Source organism: Nicotiana tabacum, chromosome 14, assembly GCF_000715075.1.
Source record: "Nicotiana tabacum cultivar K326 chromosome 14, ASM71507v2, whole genome shotgun sequence".
Lineage (NCBI taxonomy): Eukaryota > Viridiplantae > Streptophyta > Magnoliopsida > Solanales > Solanaceae > Nicotiana > Nicotiana tabacum.
The window spans coordinates 84,261,566-84,281,031 of record NC_134093.1 but is presented as its reverse complement, the minus strand read 5'-3'; the positions used below and the strand labels follow the sequence as shown (position 1 = coordinate 84,281,031).

The 19,466-nt window shown below is 35.0% G+C and overlaps 1 protein-coding gene and 1 pseudogene across 1 annotated transcript; one reads left to right on the top strand and one right to left on the bottom strand.

Annotated features, from left to right (window-relative positions):
- Positions 1–9,600: 9,600 nt before the first annotated feature.
- Positions 9,601–13,867, top strand: LOC107773615 (COBRA-like protein 4). Its single transcript, XM_016593017.2, has 7 exons — positions 9,601–9,794; positions 9,890–9,969; positions 10,637–10,877; positions 11,415–11,630; positions 12,292–12,439; positions 12,669–12,946; positions 13,370–13,867. Exons 1-7 carry the CDS (start codon positions 9,737–9,739, stop codon positions 13,651–13,653), a joined length of 1,305 nt encoding a protein of 434 aa, XP_016448503.2. The 5' UTR covers positions 9,601–9,736; the 3' UTR covers positions 13,654–13,867.
- A 147-nt stretch (positions 13,868–14,014) lies between these two features.
- LOC107816135 (protein COBRA-like) lies at positions 14,015–19,052 on the bottom strand (annotated as a pseudogene).
- Positions 19,053–19,466: the final 414 nt, after the last annotated feature.

Here is a 19,466-nt window from a genome sequence, read left to right as displayed (position 1 = left end):
TCTTTTCCTAAGGTGTTAGCCTCTTCAAGGATAACCCCCTCTGATACCAATTGATGTTTTATACTTACCAGACAAGAGGGGGAGGGAGGTGATTTGTGTGGTATCCAAGTTTTCGCGTGCACTGATTATAGAAGGACCTGGTTCTTCTATGCTTTTTTAATATATTGTTGCGGAATAAATAATACAGAAAGTAAAGAACACAAGTATTTTTACGTGAAAAATAATCGGCTCAAAAGGTGAACAAACCACGACATACTTCCTAGTAGAATATTTTCCAAAACTTCACTACAACTTTGAGCCAAAACAACAATGTTTAAAAACTCTTGTAAATGTAAGGATTACCTATAACCCTTGTAGCAACCAGCCACAGGTTGTTGCGACTGCTTCAAGTTAACTCTAACTTGAACAATACAACTCAAGTATCTAATACAATTTGCTTCTAATAAAGCTGAAAGGTACAACTCAAAAGCTCTACTGCACTTGAATTAGAATAAAAGACAGACACATGGAACTGGTTCTTCTATCTGGTTCATGTAGCTCCAGGTTCACACTCTTGAAACACATAGGAATTGCTTGCAAAATACAAAGCATTTTGCTCTCAATTCTTGCTTAACTTCAGCGTTTGTATGTCACCTATAAAAGAGAACACAATTGATATATATATAGTTAGTAGGATTAGGATTAACTAGAAGTCTAATACTTTACTCTTCCTTGGTGGAAGAGTTCTAGTTAACTTCTGTAACGACCCGAGCAGTCATTTTGAGAATTAGCATCGCGTTCGGCGGCTTTAGGTCTTGAGAAGCTTTGTATTATGTGTCATAGCTTCCGTGTGTGGCCAATTTCGGTTATCGGATGATTCGGGGTCAATTTGGAGGAAGAATTCTTGTTTTTGAAGTTTAAGCGGTAAGAGTTGATAGGAATTTGACTTTTCTGTAGGCGACTCCGAAATGGAGTTTTGATGATTCCAATAGCTCCGTATGGTGATTTTGGACTTAGGCATACGTCCGGATTTGGATTTTGAGGTCCGTAGGATAATTTGAAGCATTTTGGCAAAAATTGGAAAGTTGAAGTTTTGGAAGGATAAGAGGTTTGACCGGGAGTTAACTTTGTTGATATCGGACTCAGATTGCGATTCTGAGAGTTGGATTAGCTCCGTTATGTCATTTCGGGTTGATTGAATATGTTTCGGCACGAGTTTTGAAAGTTGGAAGATTTGAAAGTTCATAAGTTCGATTCGTGGTGCGATTTGTAGTTTCGACGTTGTTTGATGTGATTTGAGACCTCAAGCGGGTACATTATATTATGGAACTTGTTGGTATGTTTCGATGGGGTCCCGAGTGTGTTTCGGATGGGTTATGGGTCAAATTTCCCTTGTTTAGAGTTACTGATAACTAGTGTTTGATAACCTCCTTCGCGATCGCGTAGAGTTAGCCGCGATCGCGTATTGTATTTGTTGACTTGCCACACTTTCTTCTTCGCGTTTGCATGGATAGGACCGCGATCGTGTACGTTGAGGCTATGGTGAACCGCATTCGCACTCTTCTTTCTACGATCGCATAGTACTTTTCTTTGGGCAGTGATATTTCACCTTCGCGATCGCATTCCTTTTTTCGCGATTGCATAGTGTTTCTCTTGGCAGCTGATGATTCTTTCTTCGCGATCGCATATGAATTTTCGCGATCGCGCTGCATGTTACCTGGGCAGCAAAATATAATTTTCAAAATCGTGGATTTTGTCCATTTTTCATCTTTTTGAGCTAGAGACCTCAGATTTGAGCGATATTTCGTGGGTTTTTCAAGCAAATCATTGGGGTAAGTGTTCTTCACCTATAATTTATCATATTTCATGATTCCATCTTTATTTTTAATATTAAATTAGTGGTTTGAGTTGAGGAAAATGGAAAATTTTGTAAAACTCTTTCATAATGTAAAATGATGATTTGGAGGACGAATTGATATCGAAATTTGGTAATTCTTGTATGGTTGGACTCGTTATCGAATGGGTGTTCGAATTTTATAATTTTGGTCGGGTTCCGAAATGCGAGCCCGGGGGTTGACTTTTGGGTTGATGTTTTAGTTTTTGTTAAAAATTGAAGCTTTATTATCCGAAATTATTTTCTATGAGTTTTATTTATGAATTGAATTTATTTTGGCTAGATTTGCGCAGTCCGGATGTTGTTTCACTCGAGAAAGTTATTTTAGAGTATCGGTCTAATTTCTTTGAGGTAAGTATCTTGCCTAACTTTGTGTGGGGGAACTGCACTTTGTGGCTAAATAGAAAAATTTGTCGCTAATCTCATTTAGCGATGGATTATCAAGAAATTCTGCTAGCTACGAGCGTTTTAGCGACAGATTAGCGACAATGTTCGTAGCTAATTCCAGTTTTTTTTTGTAATGAATTCCCCATTTACTGAATTCACCCTTACGTGTCTTATTTGGAATTAATTGCTTCATGTTCTACCCTTATTGCCGATTAAACTCTTATGTGCCTTAACTGAAGTTGTTGCCTCTTTTATTGCCATATTATCCTTTCCGTAATTGTGTATCCTTGATTGAAGTTATCATTATCTTTTTCGTAATTGCCTATTATTAATTGAAGTTATTATTATCTCACCCATAATTTGCTTATCCTTAATTGAATTTGTTGTATCTTTTCCGCAATTGCTCAACCCTAAATGAAGTTTTGTTATCTCTTATCATTGTTGACTTATCCTTATTTGGAATCATTGATTCATGTTATCCCTCTTATCGTTGAATTATACTTCTGTGGAATCATTGCTACACATTATCTCTTCCTTATTGAGCTATTCTTGTTTAGACCATTATTCTATGTTGTGTCTTTCTTTTGAGCTCGTTCTTCCGTTTCTTTGTGTTTTGAAGTTCCTGAGTTGATTTACTTGCCATATTCTCGTATTATTGTCATTGTTGCTATTGTATTCAGTGTTGTTGAGCCGAGGTCTATGCGTGGTTATGATATTAAAATTATTTTGAGGAAATGTTGTGGCATATGGGCACATATTGTGAAAGTCATTTTGTTGAGTTTGTTATATTTTGGCATACGTGTTATTGTTGAGATAATTGTTATGTTGCTTGCACGAAGTTACTGCAGTACTGTTGTTATTGTGTTTGCACGAGGTTTCTGTCGTGCTGTTGTTATTGTGTTGCACGAGGTTTCTGCCGTGTTGTTGTTATTATTGATACGCATGAGGTGGTATAAGGTCTGGGTGTTGAAACGCATGCGGTGAGATAAGGTGTGCTTTAAATACGTGGCTAGTAGGGGAACTACTAGAAGCCATGCGGTGTGATAAGATGGCTAAAACGCGGGATGCTATTTCGAAAAGAATGATTTTCAAAAAACTAAATGTAAAGGCTCTCGCGGTGATATAAGGAAAGTTTGTGATTCATTTTATGATTTGAGACTATGAGGTGATACCTCGGTAGGGCTCTTTTTGTTATTTCCCCATTCTTTTGTACTTGTCTTTGATTGTTGTCTTCTTATCATACTATTAATTGTCTTACTCCGTGGTGCACTATTTGCTTAGTTCTATGTAGCTAATCTTGTTGTGCTAGTCGTTGCTTCAACTTCATTGCTGCCTTTATATGTACATTTCGTGGTGATCATTTCTTATGTGTCATTCATTGTCTCTACTCTTATTTGTTGACTTGAATTGTGGTAAAACATTTGCACAAGCATACACCTAATTAAATCACCCATATCAGTTTTAAAAGATGAATCATGACGTTATTGACCATTATACGTACTCTTGTCTACTTGCCTTCTGTGTGAGGATTGTTTTATTGGCACGTGAGTCGTCCGTGCGGTTATGAGTTGTAATGTGGGTACAAGATGTCAAGTGATTAGGGTTCATGAATTGGGACCCGTGAGCTGTGATTATGAGGTTCAATACCTCGTGGAAATGCCTGAACAGATCTGGTGTGAAAACGGGTCTTCTTATTGAGTTGTTGTTGGTTTTCCTTTATTTAGTTTCACTGGACTTAGACTGTGATCAGCTTACTCTACAGCATTATTACCTGACTGCTTCCTGTTGAACATTGTTGTTACTAGTGTGTCTTTGCAAGTATTATTTTGTATTCCTTATCTTGCTTAGCTTTATATTAATATTGTTTCTCTGTTAGTTCACCTTCACGCTTGTTCAGGTTGTTTAGTACGGTAGGTGTCTTGATCTGTCACTCATCACTATTCTACCGAGGTTAGTCTTGATACTTACTGGGTACCGCTGTGGTGTACTCATACTACGCTTCTGCATATTTTTGTGCATATCCAGGTGTCTCGGTTATTGTTGATTATTAGCTAGCTGTTCGAGCACTGCTGTGGAGACTCAAGGTAAACCTGTCATCGCGTTCGCAGGCCTCAGAGTCACCTTCTATTATTGTACTTGTACAATTTAATTCTATTCTGAACTGTTGTATTTAGAGACTTTCTAGCAAACCAAGTAGAGCTTATGACTTGTACTACCGGTTTTGGGATATTATTTCATGTTGTAAATATTGAGTTCATTTAGAAATATCCGGGTTTTGCTTAATAGTTTTGTTGGTTAATTTTTGTCAATTTTTTTCAGTAAGTGTTAGGCTTACCTAGTCGTAGAGACTAGGTGCCGTCACGACATCCTACGGAGGAAAATTGGGGTCGTGACAACTTCAATCTCTAACTCTTTCCTTATCTAGGATAGAGTTCTCTTTAAGTAAGGAGTCCTTCTCCTTATCAATTATGCAAGCTTTTCGTTCAGGGATTCTCAGATATAGCCACTTATACTTATCCCTTGCACGTGCATGCCTTTTGCTTGAATTTGACTGTGCCTTGTGTACACTGTCCATGGACCTAGTTCATGCATGTGTTCCTTTGTCAATCATCAAAACCAAAATCACTCAGGCCAATAAATTTCCCCTTTTTGATGATGACAAATGTGTGCTTTTCAGAAACATGAAACATGTTTCAACTCAGCTCAACATCAAACACAATGTCAGCACACTTTCTATTTAAAGTCTCAAATCATCAAGGACCAGGTTCATTAGATTATAAATATCACAGTCCAAAGCAAAAGCACAACCTATCTTTCCCTTTTTGTCATCATCAAAAAGTTGCATTATTTAGTTAAGTAACCAGATTTTAGCAGATCTTACTCATGACCCTTGAGACTACTTCAAATGCAATCATAGATTTAATATTCTCTTATCAATCTAAGGATATTAGCCATCTAAGAAATATCAACAAATAATTAGAGCAAAGGCAGTGAATATTATTGATAAGATTATTCCACAAAGCATAAAAAGAAATAAAATCACTAACCATGAGCAAAAAAGAAAAAAAATATCCTACTTGGGTCACTGGTTACAAACTAGGTTTAGGAAGGGTTTAGGACTGGGAAGGACCAGGTACTTGGTTTCTGTCCTGAAGCAGCTTTAACATGTTTTGAAGAATGTCCCCATTCTTCTCTTTCTCCTTTGCAAGCTCATTCTTGAGAGAGTCCCTCTCAATTTCCACTTCAGTCAGCCTCTTCTTCAGCCTTTCAATCTCAGCATTCTTAGTCCCACTCTCCTGCTCCAATGCTGTCACTTTGTTATCCTTGGACACCCTCTTGGATGAACCAGATTCTTTGGGGGCAGTATGGACTTCATAGTCATAGCCAGTCAAAGTGCAGACCCAAAGTAGTCTTTACTCGTCCAAACATCCCATTTCTTAAGGGGAACCTTAAAGTGATCAAGCACAATAGTGAGGATAAATCCATAGGGGATGACATGAGTTCTAGTGCCACAAACCACCCTATGAAAGATCTGGATTATGAACCCCGGCCAATTGATCTACTTTTTACTATCCAAGCAATCCATAAAGACCAGGTCCATGAAGGTAGCAATGTGCCTTCTTTTTTGCCTCGGCAGAACCACTCTGTTGACAAATTCAAAGAGCACTTTCTGCGCAGGTTTCATTTCACTCTTATAAACAGCCCTGGGTTCTTGCTCTAAGTCCCTATCAGCAAATTTTCTAGTGATGGCCAGTGAGGTAGGTAGATTCTCTAGACTAGGCCACATCAACCTTTTGTAGTCATTATAGCCCTCAGTAGATATCCCCAGAATATCCCCTAGCTCTTTGTCATCAAAGCTCACCTTCACTCCTTTCACTTCACTATTGACTCTACCATTTACAATCTCACAATTAGCAAAGATCTCAATGATCTCATCCCTGTCTAACCTCCCTTCCAACTGAAGGACCATGTCCTTCCAGCCTTGTATCTCCAATTTTTCCAGCAACAGAACCATCCCTTCTTCTTATAAATCACTAAGACCTCCATTTTAGGATTGTTCTCTTCTGGAACTTCACTACATTATCCTTTTCTTCACCAGTCTCTTCTTCTTCACTTTCTTCCTCCACAATTGAACTTTTCTTGATTTCCTGGCAGGCCTGTTTCTTGTTGCCAAGGCAGAGCTCTCTGTCTCAACAAACTTTTCTGGAGACTTCTTCTTCTTAGAAGTCTCTCTCTTTTTAGCACTAGGAGTCACAACCTCCATTTCCTTTGCCTCATCCTCATCATAAAATACTAGGTCCATCTCTTCTATTTCAATAGCTTCACTTGTTTCACCAACTTTCTTCTTTTCTTTGGCGGCATCTTTCATTGCACTTTCAGATACTGCCTTTTCTAGGTCGGCCCCACTCTGCTTCCTCTGACTCCTTGTAGTTTTTCCTTTTGTGGAAGGAGTCTCTACAGGGATAAAAGAGATAACATTTCTCTTCTTGCCACCCAAATTTGTTCTAGGGATTTTAACTCCTGAACTTTTCTTCTTCTTTTGATTATAACTATCAGACACTTTCTTCAATAGGTCATGGAGGGGTTCCTTCCTAGATCGAACATGATTTTGGAACTTTTTCCTTAGCCTAACCAACCCCTCTATTGCAGTAACATCCCCAAACCCACTGCCTCCTTATTCTCTAATACTCTCTTCTTGCTCAACAACCTCCTGACTCCATAACATCATTGCCCCAGTTTCTTTATTTAAACCAGTAGAAGTGGGTAAGACAATTTCAGCCACTCTTTCTTTTCCCTTTCCCCTCACAACCTCAACACCCTTACTCTCCTTTTCTTTTTCCTTTTCCTTTTTACGTCCAATTTTGCGAGACTCGGAAGTCTCCACACTAGCAATTGTACCAACAAAATGAATCTTTTTTCAAGATTTTCAGCAACATGAGGCAGCATTCAGACACTCAGCTTCAGTAGTAGACAAAGCCACAGAGTTTTGGTTTTTAGTGGCCCAAGACACAAGACATTAGTCAAGAAAGTGTGACATACCTGAAATACTCTTTCTATCCACAAGAAAATCTGCATAATCAATATCAGTATATCCTATTAAGTCAAAATTACTACCTTTTGGATACCATAGGCAAAGATTAGTTGCGCCCATTAAGTATCTCGAGATCCTTTTGATAGCCTTCAAGTGAGACTCCTTTGGATTTGCCTGAAATCTAGTAGAGGCCTACACTGAACCCAATGTTAGGTCTACTAGCAGTGAGATATAACAAAGATCCAATCATTTTCCTATAAATTTTGTGATCAACAGATGAACCAAGTTCATCCAAATCCAATTTCGTGGTTGCTGCTATCGAAGTGTCAATTTCTTTGGAATCTTCTATCTTAAACCTTTTAAGAAACTCTTTCACATACTTTTATTGTTGGATCATAGTTTCATTTGAATTTTGTTTAATTTGTAAGCCTAAAAAGAAATTAAGCTCACCCATCATACTCATTTCAAATTCACTCCCCATTAGCTTAGCAAATTCTTTACTTAACCTATCAGTTGTTACTCCAAAGATTAGATTATCAACATATATCTGAACTACCAAGAGATCTTTACCTTTCTCTTTCAAGAATAAAGTATTGTCAATTTTACCTCTTTTTAGCCATGCTCAAGCAAGAATTTAGACAATCTTTCATACCATGTTCTTGGTGCCTACTTGAGCTCATAAAGTGTCTTTTCAAGCTTGTACACATGATCCAGATATTCCTTGCTTTCAAAGCCAGGAAGTTGCTTGACAAACACTTCTTCCTTTAGATAGCCATTGAGGAAGGTACACTTGACATCCATCTGATGGAGAGTAAATTCCATGTAAGCAGCAAAGGTTATAAAGAGTCTATTGGCTTCTAATCTTACAACTGGAGCAAAAGTCTCATTATAGTTTATGTCCTTGTTCCCTAATTTACTGCTCAATTAACTGGAGTTGCTTGTTGTCCGTGCAAAGAGGAAATAGAGAAGAAGAAGAGAAAAATTATCTGCTGCCTTTTTAAGTAGTGGCCTTTTCTTAAATACGACATTATCTTTTAAATAGCAACTATAAAAGTGGTTTTCTCCCCAATTTGTTTTCCCCCGATCATAGAGGACTTTTAATTATAAAAAGAACTCCGTTTGTAATTTTTTGTTCTTTAAAATTTGACAATATTAGTAGGGAGAAATATTGCATCTCAAGACCAGTTTTTGGCTTCTCTTTTAGAGTTTAGAGGGGTGGTTGGATATAGTTAATTGATGAAGCATTCAACAAAGTACATAGTTGGAGTGTCTTTGTTTTAGACAAGGACATCCCCACTGTCCCCACCAAACCTATACACTATTACGTTCTTTCCTTTCCTTAATGTGAAAGTTCTCTGACTTTAATTTCTTACTTCTTATTTCATATTTAACACGTGGACATATAAATACAGAAAATCTTACATGGTAGTTGTCGTTGATATAAAGAGTATCACTCATCATCACCAACTTCATGCGTATACTTGAAAGTTACTCCTATAGATTTATATCCAAACAAACCAAAAGAATTTCGCTCTAACAAAAGAGAAAAGGGTGTGATCTAAAACTTAACGAAGTGAGTGAAAATTATAGAAAATTAGATTTCAGTAGAGACAAAAAGATATTAGGAGATCTCTTCTTATTTACCTAGGCAGTGTTAGATCATAGTATTATATAATATTTATATTGATAGAAGTTAGCAAGTATCAAATAGGATAATTGTTGTGTATGCATACTAGCCCGAATAATAACCAACAACAACAAATAAAACTACAGCTAGGTCCCAAGCAAAGCGGGTACGTCGACTATATGAATTCTCAATAGTAGTGTTGGTCCATTTAAGCTCATCCCATTCTATTACTATTATATAAAAGATTATTGTAAATTATATCGAACCTGAACTTGAAGTACTACTAAGTAAGTAATATATAATCATAACTAATATAGTTGGCATCGCTTACATAGATCTTGACCTAGGCAAGTAGGCATCACAGTAATTAAAAAAGAACAAGAAACAAAAGAAACAATTATTGAGAAAGCAAACGTCCTAGTATAGGTGTTGTAAGAATAACTTTAACAATTGCTTAGGATGATAACCCAATTATTTTCTTGGAATGGGAAAGTCTAAAATTTACTGATTGCAGCTGAAAACTTAAGCAGGCTTTACGTTGCTATGTCATTTGTCAAGTGTCATCTTCTTTAGACCGTTGAAATGTTAAACTCAAGTTTCAATGAAAACTCACCAAATCCTTGCTTCAAGATTCAGAAAGGCCAACAGCAATATAAAAGAGAGTCATATGAAGAAGAACAACAAACTCTATATAGGATTATTTCTTTTTTTGGTAGCAACAACCAGTTGGTAAATAACAACTCCATATTAATTTCTCATAGACTCGTAATTCCAAGTTTTATTGAAGATCTTTGAGATCAATTCTTTAAAGAAAAATATGGGGACTTATTTGATCACTCTAGTTGGCTTCTTGTTTGTGATATTTTCTTATGGAGGTAAAGATGCAGTTTTCACATACTCAATTTGTATACATCTTTTGTTGTTGTTGTTGTTGTTGTGTATTCTCAAACTAGCATGTGTAATCTTGCAGCTGCTTATGATCCATTGGATCCCAATGGGAATATCACCATTAAATGGGATGTAATGTCTTGGACTCCTGATGGCTATGTTGTAAGTTAATTTCCTTCCCTTATTCTCTCTTGTTTCTTTCACCACCTTATTAACATTGTGACAATAGTAAATTATAATCTCTTCCCATTCATGTTCCCTAAATATTAAGTTCTGCATTGGAAAAAAAGGACATTTTTATGATTCTCATGGTCATTTATTCTTGCATGTGAGTGCCTAGCTTATGATATTTAACTTACATATACTGACAGTGTAAATATTTTTTTACATTATCGGTGCTCATTTTCCAAGTTACTAATCTCAATTTTTGGGAAGTTACCTATAGTTATATTTGGATCTAAATTATATTCTCTGACTATGTAAACATTTTTCACAACTATTAGTGTAGTTATCATTTCTACGAGAATACCAATTATTGATTATCATAGAAATTTACTTGCAAATTACCTTATAAATGATTTGATTGTAAATATGTTTTACATAGCTATGCATATAACTTAAAATCGTTATCTTTCTGTTGACCTTTTATACTAGCTACCACTATATAAAAATTAAGTTCTTTATTACTGCACGTTTATGTGCATGGGAAGATCCGTGGTAACTATAAATTCTGAAATCATATTTTTACAAAAGTACAACGAATTCACTGATTAGAATTTAAAGATTCGATGTATTAAATTTAAATTCTGAATCCGTCTTTTGTTCCTAGGCTGTTGTAACGATGAACAATTTCCAAATGTACCGGCACATCATGACCCCTGGCTGGACATTGGGATGGACATGGGCAAAAAAAGAAGTGATTTGGACTATGGTTGGTGCACAAGCCACAGAACAAGGTGACTGCTCCAAGTTCAAAGGAAATGTTCCACATTGTTGCAAGAAGACTCCCACTATTGTAGATATGCTCCCAGGGGTGCCTTACAACCAACAATTCACCAATTGCTGCAAAGGTATGTTAGCCTCAAGATTTTGATGATTGACAACAAGAAATTTAACACCAAATATATCAGTCTGATTCATTGTTTACTTTTTCTAGTAGGTATGCATAAATTATACATTGAATATACATAATTATACACATAATATATATATATTATACAATCATTGGCTATTTCTGTTTAAGCGATTGGATGGACGGTTATTTAAGTTAATTTTTCAAAAATATACAACAACAACAACAACAACAACAACAACAACAACAAACCAAGTATAATTCCACAGGTGAGGTCTGTGGAGGGTAATGTGTATGCAGGCCTTACCCCTACCTTGTGAAGTCAGAGAAGTTGTTTCCAATATACCCTCGACTCAAGGTAATTCTTCAAAAATATAAAATATAAAATCAAGGTAATTCTTCAAAACTATAAAATCGTCAAATGTTGTACTAAATACGAAATTCAAGAACCTCCAAGTATAACTCCCTTGTAATCCAAGAGAACTGGATGTAGACTTAACGAACCAGTACTATACTCCTCTTGTGTTTTTTTTAGGTGGAGTTTTGGCTTCTTGGGGCCAAGATCCTCAAGCTTCTGTCTCAGCTTTTCAAGTTAGTGTTGGCCAAGCTGGTACTTCAAACAAGACAGTTAAACTTCCCAAGAATTTCACTTTGCTGGGCCCTGGACCTGGCTACACTTGTGGACCTGCAAAAATTGTCCCTTCTACCAAATTTTTCACACCTGATCTTAGAAGGAAAACTCAGGCACTGAGTAAGTTTGGTTCATCACTTGGTCCTGGTTATCATATTCTGCTTTCTGGTTCTTTTACACAGTCAGTGTGTTTGTATATAATGAAAAATATTATTTAGGAAAATGTTTTCTTGAAAGTAAGTCATTTTCTGTTGTTTGATCGCCTGGAATACTTTTCATGAAAAAAGAATTCCACCAAAAGTGAAAAATGACTTTCCTCACTTTTGAGAGAAGTCAATTTCTCACAATTATCTCCACTCTTAACTTCATATCATTGCTTTAACCACTACTTAGATATTATATCAATATTTAATACTCAAAATTTTCAAAACAATATTCTATATGTTAATCCTGTTACTACCAATCTTTATCAAATTATTTTTAAAAAAATTATACTCTCCAACCAAACATAAAAAAATATTTTTTCAGATAATAAGTCATTTTTCTTGAAAATATTTTTTGAAAAATGATTTTCGTCGTATGAAACACTCCCTATCAAAAAGTAATTTGAAATTCACTATCACGTACGGCCCTTTTCCGGTCCTTGGTGAACACGGGATGCTTCATGCACTGAACTGCCGTTCTTTTACTACTAAATATTTTGAATTCGAAATAATGACTTTGAGGAAAGTATGTCGAAGATGATGTTCTTGTAATCAACTTGTACTCTTATTCTTCGCAGTGACATGGAATGTAACATGCACATACTCTCAGTTTATAGCCCAAAAACACCCAAGTTGCTGCGTCTCCCTCTCAACTTTCTACAATGAAACCATCACCCCTTGTCCTTCTTGTGCTTGTGGTTGTGAGAACAAACACAAATGCATCAAGTAAGTGTATCTTTTTGTACATCAATTGCACATGCATGTAAGGAACATTTATATTTGATTGAGTTTAACTTATGTACACTAATTACACTATCAGATCACCTAAACTATAGGTAATTGTTCGTAATAAGCGAGATTAGTAGCCTGAAAAATGAGGCATATAAACTGATACAACATGTTAAAATACATAATGTATATAAGCTAACATTACTAATCTTCTTGTGACACACAGGAGTGACTCTAAACTACTGAGTGTGGTGGGAATAAACACTCCAAGGAAAGACAATTCACCACTACTACAGTGCACACATCATATGTGCCCTGTTAGAGTGCATTGGCATGTAAAGCTCAACTACAAGGACTACTGGAGAGTCAAGATTACTATTACCAACTTCAATTACAGGGTCAATCACACACAGTGGACTCTTGTTGCTCAACATCCAAATCTTAACAATGTAACACAAGTTTTTAGCTTCGATTACAAGCCTCTCGTTCCATATCAATCGATAAGTAAGTCCGTGAACTCCCTGAAATACTCTATAGATGCAAGTGTTGATATTACATATGGCCACTGGACTTTACCCGCTATAACAGTAAGGCCATGAAATTCACCCTCTATAATAGTATAACCACAATATTATTTTGTCACATTAAAGTCACAAAACTTTTACCACTTTTAACACCTTGATCCGTAGGTTTTGCCGATATAGCAGGTAAAATTTAGTGACTTTACTGATACAGTGGATAAAGTTAAGTTGCTTTAATGTGACACAGAAAGTTTGTGACTTTGTGAGTAAAGTTTCATAATCTTACTGTTATATTGCATAAGAATTCAGTAACTAACAAGATATAGATTTGTGACATTACTGTAGTGGATAAAGTTGTGAAATTAGAAACATGTACATTAATCCTGTGTAAAACTTCACAATGCAGATGACACAGGAATGTTCTATGGTATGAAATTCTATAATGACCTACTTATGGAAGCAGGGCCATCTGGAAATGTTCAATCAGAAGTGCTTCTCCAGAAGGACAAAGATACTTTCACATTTAAGCAAGGATGGGCATTTCCAAGAAAAGTATACTTCAATGGTGATGAATGCATGTTACCACCACCAGATACTTATCCCTACTTACCCAACTTTGCCCACCAGAACTTGGTTGCCTTTTCTACATTGTTTTCTTCTCTGCTTTTGCTTTTACTTGTTCTGTTTTAATCATTTCTCTAGTTTGTGAATAACTAAAAATTTTTGAAGCCATGCAACTATTGCATGTCGATGTAACGCGTGTCATGAACATGTGTTACTGCACCATAGGGAATTTGAGCATGTTGGTTCATGACAAGCAGTCCTAATATGTCGAGAACTCTGTGAATGTCAGTGTAACGTGCCCGGAATGCTTGAAATTTCTTAAACTAAACGTTTCATAATCTATGAGAAGAGCATAACTTAAAAGTTAAATTACTTAAATGCCCTTTTAATTAACCTAAATATTTTTTTTAATTTAAGAGAAACTAACTACCAAGAGACACATCTGTTTCGAAGCCACCGTTTTGTTTCATTGATTAGTAAATAACTTATTCATTCACTAGAAAAATCAATCACACATACATCAAATAATAAGACTTTGATTTTTTTTAGAATCACAAGTCTGAAGAATATTGCCTTAAGACAACGTTGAAAATTAAGGATGGAATTCAAAACGGCTCTTTTCCCTGAAAGGAACTTAAATTCAAAACGGCTCTTTTTTTTTTTGTGAAACTTTAAGTGATGCTGCCGCTTCAATCTTGTGGAGTGAAAGGCCATGCAAAACCTTGGATTCTTGGTTAAAATTTTGTGAAAATCTGAAGAACAAAAAGGTGTGAAATGTTTTTCTTATGAGATCAAAAGACCTTCCACTGTAAAGATGGTCAGACACAACATCAAATCACAATGAATTCAAAAAGAAAATAGCAACAAAATCAGGTTTTACTCTCTTATAACTTCAATACTTATAATCTACAATCTTTATATATTTATTCCTTGTGATTTTTGTGAAACTTATTTTCATAAATATTAGGATAAATGTAATTTAACTTCTAATTTATGGTCTTTATACTTTTATAATAATATTGATTAGTAATGTTATAAGTAATTAACTTTATTATTTCATTGCTAAACCAAAAATAATTAATTGGCATATCTTACGGTTACACGAATAAGATCATGTGTTACTTTACTTTCAATTTATGGGATAGTATGAAATGTATATTACAACTATATATTCAATTCAATGTGTTTTAGTTATTTTAGGGGAAAAAATTTATAATGCTTAGAAACAGAATGTGAAAGCAAAATGTATTGAAAACGATAAAAAGAAAATTGTTAAATGAGAAACTAATGCATATCATCTTCTTGCCTTCCTACGAGTTTATCTAATTCAGGCCATAAAATAGATACAGGTTTCGTCCATATCTTCATTATCTGGCAGGAGTTAGAAATGCAATAAATAATATTAAGATAAGCAAATACTTACTGGATGAAGAATCTGACTAGTAATTAGGATTCAAGTGTGTATTATTTTTTTTTAATTTTCCCAAGAAACGTGTGACATTTTTCTTCCCGAAGTAGTATTAAGTGAGAATAACCAAAGGAATGTGCTCTTTCAAAAAAGTTTCATATATTGGATTTATATCTCCAACTCTTGAAAGAAAACTTTCTCCTTTAAATAACTTTACTTCTTCACTTTTTTTGTTCATCTATTATCAATTATTGCTACTTTTTAAACTGTCATCATTTGGATTAATTCTTACTAAAAAGAGGTCGATTTTCTATTTTTCTTCTTCGTTTTATTGCTTGTTCTTTCTCTTTCATTTAGAATAAAGTTGATGTAAATTTCTCAAGATATGTTTCTCTATTCTACTCTTTTCATTATTGATTTTTGATATCCCGTTGCCTTCTTAAATCGCATGGTAATTGTCGATATATATTCTGAATGGATCTGTATAATTTCAAAAACTTACGTAAGTTATGCTTCCTCCTTGAATTCGTAAACAACTTCACAAATACAATGCAATAGCAACCCTTCTTTATTTCTGTGATAATACCTAAACAAATCTACCAATAAAATAGCCAAGAAAGAAGATTTTCTAACATAACTTGAAATGCCCTCAAGATGAAATGACATTAATATCAGGAATAATCATATAACAAATTCTTTGTCAATTTGTCATCATGTCTTTTCATTAAGAGTTAGGGTTCAGAAAAAGGAGATTGAATAACTCTAAATAATAAGGTTTCCATTTGAGTTTCTTAGGTCAGTTGGTTGAGTTGGCACTTTATTTGTTTGTAATTGACTGAAGATATTACTCAGGTGCTTTTGAAGTGGTAATATTTTAGATAATGGATATATTGAGGATGATTTTTTTGATTTATTTTTACCTTCATCTTCTGGATCGGGTATAATTTCTATTGTCGTCGGTTTGATGTAAATGATATAGTAACTTTTTTTTTTTATAAAAGGTCAAATTTAATCTTTTTTTGTTATGAATTTATGTTATTAATTTGATGCATTGTTCTTAAGTGAACGCATGTGCGGATTAACTCCTTATCACTCTTTCCTCTCCAATATAGCCTTTTGTGTTTTTGAATCATCTATATTTCATCTTATTAAAAAAATTATACGTAAAATATTTTGATAATGATATTTGTGAGAAATACTTTATCTTAAAAAATCAAGGCAATGTTATAGTCACGCCGTAGAAGGTAATGGTTACAAAGGTATATAATTTTAAAATACTCACTGATGTCGAATTATTTGTATTTATTCGTTCATGTATAATTATTTATCCAAAGAGTTTCTTAAATATTATTTATTTTATTTTTACAAAATCGTACAACTCAGTATTCACGTGCAACGTATGTGCGAAGTAACTAGTACAAAGAAAAATGCAACAAACAAGATGAATTCACTGAACTGTCAAAAATGCAAAAGGAAAAAAATGGTAGAGGTGTTCAACTTCATTTGCAAAGAAACTCTTTACAATGTATGAAGAGGTTACAAGGTGATACTGAAAAAACATGAGTATATAAAGAATTTGATGCTCTATCTATTCTTTATTCGTGGAAAACTCAAGTAACACTAACACCGTGAGCTTGAGAAATATACAAAAAAGCAGGTAAGCAGAACATGTAATGCAACAACTAGATGAAATCTACTGACCAATTGGAAAGTGATATACTTCTATATATATGCAAAGAAGAGTGCCATAGAGGACAGAAGTGTCACTGCTAATTTAAGCAAAGAGACCTTCCACTGGGAAACAGCATTTGGAAACTGTGGATCTGCATCAGCAGGTGGCATGACAGAAACATCATTCGACAAATGTGTATATGCATTGGGAGGTGGCATAACACAGTTATCACCATTGAAATAAACTCTGTTTGGAAAAGCCCACCCCTTATCAAAAGTGAAATTTAATGTATCTTTTCGGAGTAGAAGTTCGAACTGGACATTTCCAAATGGACCAGGTTGCATGAGCAGATCATTGTCGGATTTAACACCCCATAACATAGCAGTATCATCTGCGAAAAGGCCCAGAAGATTAATCATATTTAAGGAAACTTAAGTAGTAATATCTTCAATAGAGTAATATTTTCAACCAAAAGAATGGACTGCGATTCTAGACAATGTTATCATAGGCAAAAGGCGCAAATAAGTGCAGCTTGTCTATTGGCACTTTAAGCGCAAATGCAAAATAAGGCTCGGGTTTTATGAAGAAAAGGAACAAATAAAGAAAACAAAACACATACTTAACTCAAAGAAATTATAAGCATAAAGGACAATTATATGGACAAAGGAATTTAACAAATTTGTAATTAAGTGAAATATTTATTGTTTAGTGTTGTCTTTTCGGGACATTGCACATTGATGATGAGACATATGCCATAGCCCCTCGGTGACTACTATGAATCGCTGGCTAAGCGAAGAGAAGTGCTCGGCCTATTTTGCTACTATCTTCAGGGCTTAAGAGCGCCTTAAGCGAGCCTTTGATTACACAGATTCTAGATTAAAGTACGGAATACGTATAGTTGTGGAAATCCATTTAAATATCTAAGTAGTAGCTGCTGTTTAGGTAGCACAAATGAAATAATATCATTTTTAATTAGATGGATAACTTACTTATCACTCCATTGGGAGTTAATGACTTGTAATTGATGCTGAAAAGCTGAGTGATGTTATCAAGGTTCGGATGTTGGACAACTAAGTTCCATTGTGTATAATTCATATGGTAATTGAAGTTTGTTATAGTGATCTTAACCCTCCAATAATCCTTGTAGTTGAGCTTCACATGCCACTGAATTCCAACTGGGCACATATGATCTGTGCACTGGACCAAAGGAGTAAAGTTTTTCTTTCCATGGTCCGAAACAATTGAAGATAGGTGCGGCGTTTCTGAACTGCAAGAAAACAAAGGTGAAATACCCTGACAGTAAATAACAAAAGAATTCAGAGATTTAAGCCGTGAGAGAGAAATTGTAGAAAATATTTTGTAAGACATACTTCACACAAGTTCCCAGCTTAGTTGCCATTATTCTGGCATCCACAAGCACATGTAGGGCAAGGTACAATTGTGTCATTGTAGAACGACGATAGGGAGACACAACATTTAGGATTTTTCTCAGCCAAGAACTGTGAGTATGTGCATGTGACATTCCAAGTCACTGTCATTGACAGTACAGAGTGTTAGAAGTTAGCCTTTATTATAAAACTGCAACTACATGCATTTTAACTAGCATGATAATAAAGTTAAAGCAATTAACTTACTCATAGCCTGTGTCACTCTTCTTCCATCTGGAGTAATAAATTTAGTCGGTTTAACAATTTTAGCAGGTCCACAAGTATAACCAAGCCTTGGCGCTTGTAACGTGAAGTTCTTAGGTACTCTAACTGTTTTGTTGTTTGTTCCGGCAGAACCAACACTGAGTTGGAATGAAGTAACAGCAGTTGAAGGATCTTGCCCCCATGAGTTGACCACTCCTCCCTTGCAGCAAATCAACAACTGTTGGATTTTTCTTGCAGCAATGAGGAATATCTCCTTTGAATTTTGAGCAATTACCTTGCTCTGTAGTCCGACTTCCGATCATGTTCCATATCACCTCATTCTTAGCCCATGTCCATCTCAAAGTCCAGCCTGGTGGTTGGATATGCCTATATTGCTGGAAGTTGTACATAGTCACCACAGCCTGTACAAATGCTAAACAACTAAGATGACACTTTCCATTCCACAAATGTTAATAAGGAGAAGTAAAAGAACTACAAGTTAATGCACTATAAGATAGACTGAACATAAGACTGAGGTCCAAAGGCTGTACTATTAGATGTCTTTCTTAACGGATAATATGGACAAGCGATAACTAATGCTTGAAAGAACTATTAACTGCAAACGCCATTCTTAATCACATAGCAATATAGATCAAATTTATTCTAATGTTAGAATGAGAAAATGCTCCAGAACGAAATAAATTATTTCTTACAACATATCCATCTGGTGTCCAGCTGATGACATCCCAATTTATTGTGATGTTCCCGTTCGGATCAAGTGCATCATACGCATCTGGAAGAAACGCAGAAATAAAAATGTAAGAGAATGACAAATAATACGCACAAATAGTCAAATATAGTAAAAATACAAGTTACATGATATGCATCTAACCATAAAAAAGAGACATAATCATTTTCCAGAAAAAGGGAAAGCCAATTTCTTGATGTTCAAAATTATAGGTCAACTCCTTGATCTCTCTCAAAATAGCCAGCTTTCAGCATAAACTACTTGTTTTTGGTATGAGGGAAGTCATTTTCCTTGGAATATATTTTGCTGAAATATGCTTTTCGGTGTTTGGTTAGTGAGTCGAGAATATTTTTCAAAAAATATACTAGTTATATAAAAGAAAATTAGTTGGAAAATGTTCTCATACAATTTGAGTAGTAATAATAATAATAATAATAATAATGTGAAAGTGTTAGTTGGAGCAAGTAATATAAAGTTAAA